The 10,901-nt window shown below is 37.3% G+C and overlaps 1 protein-coding gene across 4 annotated transcripts in view; it reads left to right on the forward strand.

The window, feature by feature from the left end:
- Nucleotides 1-10,626, forward strand: part of NELL1 (neural EGFL like 1) — a 464,201-nt gene extending 453,575 nt beyond the window's left edge. For 3 of the 4 annotated variants that reach the window (XM_075927741.2, XM_075927743.2, XM_075927738.2), the window contains 2 exons: nucleotides 4,588-4,812; nucleotides 8,306-10,626. In XM_075927741.2, the coding sequence (XP_075783856.1) occupies nucleotides 4,588-4,812; nucleotides 8,306-8,356 (276 nt within the window). In that variant the 3' untranslated portion in view covers nucleotides 8,357-10,626. The remainder of the gene's footprint in view (nucleotides 1-4,587; nucleotides 4,813-8,305) is intronic. The other variant, XM_075927742.2, reaches the window with a different exon arrangement.
- The last annotated feature ends 275 nt before the right edge of the window (nucleotides 10,627-10,901 follow it).

A 10,901-nucleotide genomic window follows, 5' to 3' on the forward strand; every position in this document is an offset into this window, starting at 1 on the left:
TTTGAAGTCTGATCCTGAAGTTTTTTTGCTGCAGGATGGCTACCTTTAGATCTGCAATTGTATGTCCAGGGAGATTGAAGTGTTAGCCTCCTACAAGTTTTTGTATATTGCCATTCCTAATATCAGATTTGTGTCCATTTATTCTTTTACATAGGAACTGTCCAGTTTGGCCAATGTATATACTGTGTCTTTGCCCACGAAAGCTTATGCTCCAACACTTCAGTTAGTCTATAAGATGCCACAGGACTCCTCACCGCTTTTGCAGATTCAGAATAACACGGCTACCCCTCTGATACTTGACATAAAATAAAGTTTATTTTTCCTCCCCTTTTTAAAATCACTATCCCAACAATTCTAGTTTTCTAAAAAATAACATTTTCATTGGGAAAATGTGCTCTGCTCCATCTAGAAGACTGTCCTTGGTTTGGAGAACTCAGAAGTCCTCTGGGCATAAGAGACTGAGTTATAACATACAGACTTCTTGTCCTTGTAACAGAGTCACAAGTGCTTTGTTGGAGAACTGCAAACCTTTTACTTCAGTTTACTTTCTTTATCTTGTTTTAAATGCTTGTATAAGGGAAAGAGAAGGGAAGTGATTTTCAGGTACATGTTTAATTATATTTCCAAGGCAGGCACAACTCAGCTGCATTATCTTGTTTTCAGAAAGATTCCTGATCTTGCCTAATTTTATAGCCAAGTTAATCATTATAAAAAGTCCAGGAGATTTAAGATAATGCACTAAGACAGTAGTGTAGCTGAGATTTGGACCCAATCCTAAATCAAAAGACTTTAGACTTCCCATTCTTGTACTAAGCGTGCTCAAACACAACAACTTTACTTGTTATCCTACTTTATTTTTTCCCCCCATTCATCTTGTACAAGGCATGCACAGCCCTAGTGGGAATGTACCTTCTTTGGGAACACTGTCTGTATAACAGAAGAAAACCTATAATATGTACCTAAAAGATTTTTTTGATTATTTAATTTTCAGTTATGGGAGAGTAGAAAAAATAGCTTTTGTTTTTCATCCCAAGAAGAGGCAGCCCTGATTAGAACTATGTCCATAACAGATTACAAACTTCAGTCAGTTATATAGAGCACCCATAGAAAAAGAGATTGCCTAGAAAGTAGTAAAAGTGATTTTCATTTAAGAAAGTCAGAGGATATTATAAATATATACATATTTTATATACATATATAAAAAATAAATCTGTGCTTCAGGGACAAATCCTTATCTAGACATCTGTCTGCTTGGGTAGCACAAAGCAGATAAAAGTTGCTTTAACAGAGCAGATCAGGATTGTCCTCAGAAGGGATTCCCTGAGTAATGTAAAGCGTTGCTGGCTCTGCTTAGAGTGTACCCTTCTCTAAGAGCAGGGGGAATAGGGTGAAAGAGCAGGAGAGGGTTTTCGGAGGCAGGCCGGAATCCCCTGCACTCCATCGGATGCTGTTCTACATGATGGCCCTTGAGCATCACAAGAAGCCTGATTCAAGGATGGATATTTTTCCTCCACTGTAGATTGGCAGGTACAGAATTTAAAAACAGTATCATAACTTTAAATACAAACCAATTCCTTCCCCTAAAACAGTTACTAACTAGAAATATGTCCATACTCGTTTCAACCTAGAAGCTACCTTAGCCCTCTGGCTCCTTTCACGGGGCTTGGGTTTGTCCTTTGGCTGCTTCCTCAAACTCAGCTTAAATAGTGAGCACCTTCCACAAACAGCAGCAGGAGGGCTAGTCATATGTTGAGAAGCATTTCATAGGTCTCTAAGTAGTGCATTTTTCTGCTCAGCCCTGGAGATGCTTTCTTTAGCCTGCACTGTGAGCAGACCTTACTTAGGCAGTAGTTACCCAAAAAGGCTGGAGTCTATCAATGCCTTTAGTAAATTGTCCACATAGTTTTGACATGTATCAAGCAGCCAAAATTGCCTATTATACAACCAGATACTTTTTTTCTCTTTAAAAATAGTTATAAATGCAATGAACTATATTAATGCAATATTATGGATTCAGCAAAAGTACCAAAAAGTCCGAGTTAAGTTTGAATGTGCCAGCTTAATCCTCCTCCTATGCATATACTCACTAGTACAGTATCTACACTTGTGACCATATGCTGCCTTAGGTAAAAACAAATTGTACTAATTGGAGACAACATGTAAAGAAGCTGATCCTACATTATCAAACTCTTGAAACATGTTCATGACTCTGGGCCTTGCTGCATTCAGAACTTAAAATAAACAAATGAATCTAATTTCTGCAGTGTAGATTTCCTTCAATATATTACATAAATAAATACACAAGGCAAATAAATGTCCACATACATAGAAACATACCACATTTCTCTTGAACATACAAACATAAAAAGACTCCAAGTGCCTGCTAGTCAAGCTATTCTTCCATCAGGCTGGGAAGGAAGAAATGTATATTGTTCTTTCCATTTTTTAAGGGTTGGGTAATTAGAAAATGTACATTGGTGTGTTACAATAGTTACTAAATGGAGCTAAGTCTTAAAAAAAAAAAAAAACCCACGATAGCAAAGGGACCGAGCAAGCAGATATCCAGGGATTGTTGGATGCTACTCCACTTTTCACTTACCACTATATTAAATTCGACACTTTACACCTAAGTTTGAATAAAGATGCTAATTCTTACCCATTACAAAGATAGTTGCCCCAATTATCACCTCTAATATCATTAGCTCACAGACATTTACCTCCCCCCCCCATTCTCCTTCTGTTCTGAAATTTGATTTGTCCTTTTCATATATGTGTTCATTTTTTAAAAAATTGTATCCTTTGGTATATGTGGTTGTGACAATTTTCTTCCACTATTTGCTCTGAGGAAGTGGGTCTGGCCCATGAAAACTCATCATCTAATAAACCATCTTGTTAGTCTTTAAAGTGCTACATAGTCCTGTTTTTTATTTCAGCTACACCAGACTAACACGGCTACATTTCTATCACTATATTCCATGTGTATCTTAGGGTTTAGGATTATGTACCTATAAGGAACCTTACCATTTCCTCAAGTGCACCTGTCCCAGAATACCTCACAACTATTTACACTATAGCTGCCACTTCTTTCTAAGTATTCATGACAAGATTTAAAGCCACAGCCTCTATTGAATGTCTTTCATTACGTCAAATAAACACTACTTACATAGGCAATATTTACACAATATGCTGAAACCTAGCAAAGGTCTAGAACTGTTGTAGTTACTGCATAGCAGTAGATCAATGAACAGGAATGGTCTCAAGTATAATGTATTTGGTTTTATAATTGTAGTTTAATGTTTTGCTCCTAATTGTGTTTAGCAACAGATGTATTAACAAATTTCACATTTTTGTAACAAAAGAGGTTACTTTTCATTTAAAGATTGTAAAACACAGTAGAGTCCTGCAGTAATATAGGTCAATGATGAGGTTCTTAACCTGTGATGCATGGATTCTTCAGCTGGTATACACAGAGCTGAGTGGTGACATAATTCTGGCTCCTCTTTATTTCCAGCTGTTAAGCTGCATTTAAAGACATTAAAAATATATATTCAGAGTAGGGTTTTCAAAAGTGCCCGGCTGTGGTTAAAACTCCTTCAGCTACAATTGGAATAGGCCATTGCTGAGCGCTTTAAAGAGTTCCTTCCCCCGGCTAAATATTTCCCTGATGTTACTTGTCTATGTAAACCAGGCACGTCCAAAGTCTGGCCCGCAGGCCAATTGCGGCCCGTGTTTCGGTTTAATACGGCCCCACAGGTAATTTGGCAATATCTATCTTTTATGGCCCCCAACGAATCCATATGTATTGAGATGAATACATTGTAAAATCTCAGTTAATGTCAGTTGGTCTAAATCAGTTATAAATATATTTGGACACTACCTGTATACTTGGTGTTACGTTCCTGTTCATATTTTTTGAACTTAAAAGTTGACAGACAACCTCTATTACCAATAATATGTAATGTACTTTACAATGTTCCTGACATATATTTCAGCTTCCTGGATTTTTTTTTATCTGGCCTTCAGATATGAAAGGCAGAGTGATTTAACACCTGTTTAGATTTGTCATCCATGTGACGAAATGAAAAGTATGCCGTTTGCAATAAACTTCACATAAAATAGTTAATTTGTGTTTAATTTTAATGGTTCAAAGAATGTCAGGCAAAATGGTCGGCCCTCACGCATGTTCACTTCATCAAATCTGGCCCTCTTTGAAAAAAGTTTGGACACCCCTGATGTAAACAATTGCAGTAGCTATCACAGGTATGTTATGCAACCGTGACTGGAAGACTAGGTGGTTCATGAAGTAATAATGATACTGAAGTATGGTCTATACTGTGAAAAGCATTACCATTTCTGGCTTAGTGATTTTTTTTTTTAAACTCAGGCATGTCATTAAGAAAGAAATATTTAGTATTTTAACATTGGAAACCTATGTTTCAATGTGCAGTGGGGTGGCATTCAGTCATATATATCCCCAAGATGAATCTAATCTCATGCAAAAAGGAACTTTCATTATAGTGGAATTTTCTTCTCAGTAACTAAATGAGCTAGAAGAAATGTTTATGAACTTTATTTTTGTCTCTACAGGAAGGGGAAGTGGATTGTTGGCCTCTTTTATGCCCAGATCCAAACTGTGAGTACACAGCAATCTCAGAAGGAGAGTGTTGTCCTCATTGTGTCAGCGATCCCTGCCTGGCTGATCAGATCACTTACGATATCAGAAAAACCTGTCTAGACGGCTATGGAATCACAAGACTCAGTGGCTCTGTATGGACCATGGTTGGATCTCCTTGTACAACTTGCAAATGCAAGGTACTAGAAGGCTGTAGTAGTGCATGATGTATATTTATGCTGCATCATAAATAGAGCAATATTTTCCTCAGAAATTTACACGCAACTCCTATTGAAATTAATGAAAGTCAAGGTCAGAGAATGTAACCTACATTTATAAAAGTTATGCAATGAATGTATGCATAGTGGAAACAAAACATGCTAATTCTATGGTTATTTCTAGGAAATATGAGCAGAGATATTTAATATAATTTGGCAACTTCAAAATATTCCATCTGAAATCCCTGCAGATATATGCCTAATATGAACCTAGGCCGACTTTTAATAATTGCCAAGTGTGATGTATATTAAAATATATTTTACAGCACATTTATTAGAAACTAATGCAATCATTAAAAATGCACTATATAGTACAGGAGCATTTTTTGCATTCTCACCAAAACATTAAAACCTTGACCAGATAAGGAATCACTCAAACTCAGGTAATATGTGGGAAGGAATAATGTACGTGTTGGTTTCCAAGGTGTAAATGACTATCCATGGTAACAAATTGGGCCTTAGTCTGTAGGTTACATTAAACTAGAGTCCCTTACACACCTTTTCTTCGCTTATTCCCTTAGGATTTGTTAGTTTTCTCCACAATTACGTCAGGGGGCATTCTTACAGTCAAACAGAAAATACCGAAAGTCACATAGAAAAGTATTTTCATTAGATTTCCAGTTTAATTTTGAGTTATAAGAAGTTTCACATAATCAACAGAAAAGGTTAGGAAGGTTCTGCCTTCACATATGCAACACAGTGGAAAAAAAAAAAACAACAACCCACAATGTAAAATGATACTGAGTCCAAACACTATAAAGCCAGATTAAAGCTCATGGAAACCTTTTCATTGATTTCAGTGTGGTTTGTATTAGGTCCTTCTATGAGTGAGGAACTAAGAAAATACTCCATACTTGTAATCACTGTGTGGCAAACAGGCATCACCAGGGCAAACCAATTTGATATCCTATCAAAGAAAGCTATCAAGCCTTGTGGATAAGGGAAAAGCTGTGTATGTGATATAGCTAGACTTTAGTAAGGCATTTAAAATGGTCTCTCATGACCCTCTTATCAAAGGAAATACAACCTAGATAGCTGGCTGGATAGCCAGTATCAGAGAGTAGTTACTAACAGTTGACAATTATGCTGGAAAGGCATAATGAGTAAGATTTCACAGGGGTCTGTTTTGGGACCAGCTTTGTTCAATATCTTCATCAACAATTTCGATGATGGCATAGAGAGTATGATTATTACATTTGCAGAGGATACCAAGCTGGGAGGGTTTGCAAGTGCTTTGGAGGAGAGGGTCATAATTCAAAATGATCAGGAAAAAACTAGAGAAATGGACTGAGGATGAAGTTTAATAAGGGTAAATGCAAAGTACTCCACTTAGGAAGGAACAGTCTGTTTCACACATACTGAATGGGAAGTGACTGCCTAGGAGGTGTACTGCTGAAAGGGATTTAGCTGTCATAGTGGCTCACCAGCTAGACATGAGCCAACAGTGTGACACTGTTACAAAATAAGCAAACATGATTCTAGGATTAACAGGAGTGTTGTGAGCAAGACACAAGAAGTTATTCTTCCACTGTATTCTGCACTGAGTAGGCCTCAATTAGAGCAGTGTGTCCAGTTCTGGGCACTACATTTCAAGAAAGATGTAAAGAAATTGGAGAAGATCCAGAGAAGAGCAACACAAAATGATTAAAGGCCTAGAAAACATGACCTATTAGGAAAGACTGAAAGAACTGGGTTTATTTAGTTTAGAAAAGGAGAAGACTGAGAGGGGACATTGATAGCGATTTTCAAGTGTATAAAAGGGTGTTACAAGGAAGAGGGAGAAAAAATTGTTCTCTTTGACCTCTGATGATAGAAAGTTTTTCCTAATTTCCAATTTAAACCTCCCTTGCTGTAATTTAAGCCCATTGCTTCTTGTTCTAACTGCCAACAATGGAATAAATTGCCTAGCAAAGGTGTGGAATCTCCATCACTAGAGATATTTAAGAGCAGGTTGGATAGACATCAGGGAGGACAGAAAACTGAAGTTGATGATCTCTCAAGGTCCCTTCCAGTTCGATATCAATCACATCCGTATAAAATACTGAAGCTAAAATCTTGGTCCCTCAATTCCGTATAGATCATCAAATCATAGGACTGGAAGGAACTTCAAAAATGAAGTTCATCTACACTGAGCTTTTGTGGCAGAAAATATGCTAATGAGGGGCTTCGGGAGAGGCATACGGATCTTGTGCAGAACAGAAGCATAGCTGCTTCTTTTTGCGCAAAAACCCCTTGCACAAAAAGAAACGGCAGAAAATATGCTAATGAGATGACAGTTTATGCTAATGAGTCCCTCAGAATATTTTTCTGCTACAAAAACTTGTGACGTAGACAAAACCTTAGAGCAATTAGCATTTCCTAAAAAGATGCTCATTCATTCATTCATTCATATAAAAATGAGGACTAACTGAACATGGAACAAAATAGTCCTTTTTACTGTTATTGAAGCACAGCTTTTTAATAGTGTATGGAATGTGAATTACAACCATCTGTAACTTAGATCACCACCTATAGAAAAGTGCTTTCCTTTGATCATTCCTTAATCACTGAGCTACTGAATGCAGTTTTAGGAAACTACATCTGTGTTCTATAAAATGCTGTGAAGTTTCTTCCCTCCTTCCTGCGCCCTGTTGCTGAAGGAGGAGGAGCTATTGCTTTGGAGCTTTAAATCACTGATACAATTCACAGCTTTCCTGCCCATTTTTGGTGGCATGTTCCTGAGGCTTTGACACAATTTAAATGATGCTTTTCTATCAGTGAGATTCCTGGGCATTTGACTGGATATTACAGACTCAGATCTACCGCTGGTGGAGTTAAACATGGGAATTGCTGTCACAGTTCTCCTCAGTTAATTGAGCATCTGGACTACCGGCATGTGTTCAAATAGTCAAAAATAAGAAGGGAGAATTCAAGCCGGATAATTTGGGACAGAACAACAACAACAAAATCAACCATTGTATTTTCTCAAGCATTTTCTGCCATTTTATAAGTTATGCTAATGAAAGGGAACTGGATAGCTCAAGGCATTTGTAATGAGGATTGAGCCTTTTCACAGTTACATGTCTAGTGTAAACACAATTTGGGTCAGATGTGATGCCAACCTATAGAGTCATCATAATCTGCCCAATGGGATAGCGTTGGCAATTTCAGTCAGGTACATAATGGAAGAAGATGGCCACAGCATAAGAAAAATCACCACAACTAATCTCCTTGGAAAAATCTCAGTAAAGGCCTGAATGCACACAGAACCTGTACTAACTGCTGTGGAGGCCAAAAATCACAGCGCCCTTTCTGTGTCCTGTGGATATATGAAGGATATCTATCTTCAGGTCTTTAAAAAAAAAAAAAACAGAGAACATAGGACTTGTAAGTTGTTCTGGATGGATAACTAACACTGATTTGTTTGTCTATACAGAATGGGAATGTCTGCTGTTCTGTGGATTTAGACTGTCTTCACAATAACTGAAGCATTAAGAATGGACTCTGAGGAAAACTGATGCAGTTAACATCTAAAATGAAGTTGTAAGAGTTGGTGTTTTATACAACAGACAATTACCAAAGTCTCCGCCTGAGGAAGATGTTTGGGAGTTGCCTTTGGGACCTACCACTATGCTAGCCGTGTCAGGGTGACTTTACAGTACAAAGCATATAAGTCTATGGTTGTTAAAAGTTTTTAGTGTTGTAAATTATACACTTTTTCTGCTGAATCATTTACAAATACATTTAAATTATTCCATGGGTAAACTAATGATGTAATTTTTGGTTTAATTTGTGTATTGACAACATGATCGAAACTCGGATTATTTTACTTTGGATCTAGATTCTACAAATAAGGCTGCCTGTTGTGATTTTGTCCCATAAATACTGCATACTTAGTTCTGAGGTCCCTGTCTGATGTATTTATGAAAATATGTATGTATGTACAGTCAAATTGCATAATACTTATATTTCATAGCTGTCAAACATTGCAACATACATTTCTTTTGCAAAAGGCTGGAAGAAATCAATCCTAAATTTATCTTTTAAAAAGCAACTAAAACAAGCAAGTGCATTTTCCTTTTCCAGACATACAAACCAGTAGCAGAAATCCTGTACCGAGAGACAGCAATAAAGCATATATCTGGGTAACAATGCCCCTGATTTATATCAGGTTAGCAGAATCGTCTAGTTTGCAAGTGAAACTACAAATACCAGATGTGGGTGGAATTCATATGGATTGTGAAGCAGTCAAAGGGCTTTAAACTTGTACATTTTGAACTGGATGGGCCAAGTTTGCTCTCAATGGGCATATCTGCACTGCAGTTGAATACCCATTTCTGGGCTGTGGCAGCGGACTTGGGTTTATAGGACTCAGGCTGTTGGGCTGTGGGACTCTTCCCACCTCACAGGATCCCAGAGGTCATGTTTCAGTGCAAGCCTGACCAATTACGCTGCAGTTTTGCCAGGCCTGCATTTTAATTGCTGTGTAAACATACTCATCTCAGTGGAGATGAGTTCATCATCTCTCCTGCTGTATTTACTTTCCTATAATGAAACCTGCCATTCATAACCGGCTAAACCATTGCAGAGTTGACAAGAAACAGTGTAAATGACAATTGTAGTTGGCCTGAATTTCAGCATAAATCGCAGCTTGCAATGTGCTAACCTAAGGGATTGGCGACATTCTATACTACACTTTTCATTACACGTAACACATTCAAGAAGCAATCTAGCTCCTTTTTGTACTCTGACATTCAAAAGAACCTACTTTATTAAGTTAACTATGCGTAAAATGCTTTTTAAAACCCCAGACCTAGGCAGAAATCCTAATTAAAACTCTAACCCCTATACAAAAAGGCTGGATTTTTTGGGATGTCATCAAAGGAAGATACAACTCTCTTTGTTTTTGTGAGGCTAGAAAGTTTATAGTACTGGAACAAAAACCTTTCAAATCTGATGGCATATACAGCTTAAATACCACATTTTCAATGTGCTGTTGTACTCTGTTTTGCTTATTTGTGTAGTGTTCATTGCCTCTCCTACCCCTTTTTCTTTAATTAACAACACAGCAGGTGTTTGGAAAAAGATTGCAGATATAAGCATAGTGGCTATACTTTCTCAAAGTATACATTTGTGAGTTTTTCCATAGCTTTATCCATGAAATGTGAAATTGATTTATAAGAATGGTGTGACTGTATATAATGGAAGAATATTCTAATATTCTTTTAACTCATGTACTTTCATGTTTCTCCTAAGGGGGTTTTGCAAAATGTTATAAAAATGACTTGCAATCATTTAGCTATTTTTAGTCTACTATTCATTATTAGCATTGATCATTTATTTAGAAGGTTTGTTCATGACTGGGATCCAGCCTAAACATAGTCATTATTTTCTTTAAATGTCCAGTCATTTTCAGCTTCCCCTGTGTTGATTACATTTGCATTGTTCTAATGATTGTATTATAAAGGGAACCAGTTGTGTTTTATATGAGACTCAAAGGATGTTTGTAAATCATACTGTCAGTTCATTTTGTAAATCACATTGTAAACCCAATGGTAATTCAATTGGAGAAGATAGTCCGTGGGCTGGCATACAAAAGAATGATTTAAAACTTGTGGGCATCTAAATAAACTCCTATGTACAGATTGCAGATCGCCTTAATCTTATCAGCAATATTGTTAAAGCCCAATGATGGTTTTAAAGCCCAAGTTTATTACAAACACTTTTTGTTTTCTAAATATGATATGCATTAGCAGAATGGTAAACTACTGCTAGTGCTACAAAGGAGGATTGTGTGTTCACAGATGCTTCCATTCACCCTCAGACCAAGCACTGTGCTCTAAGTCCACTCCATTTGCAAACCTCAACCCCTGCTGTTCTGTGAATGCATATGAAGTTTGGAAGCCAGCAAGTCTGTTTTCTCCCAAATGGTGGAAAGAAAGGCTCATCCTCAGACTTCCTAAGCATAAGGCAGAGCCAGCGGAAGGAATTTGAACCTAGGAGGTTCCCTTTCTGCAAAGGTCAGTTTGCCT

The sequence above is a fragment of the Pelodiscus sinensis genome, chromosome 5 (genome assembly GCF_052426305.1).
Source record: "Pelodiscus sinensis isolate ZL-2025 chromosome 5, ASM5242630v1, whole genome shotgun sequence".
NCBI lineage: Eukaryota > Metazoa > Chordata > Testudines > Trionychidae > Pelodiscus > Pelodiscus sinensis.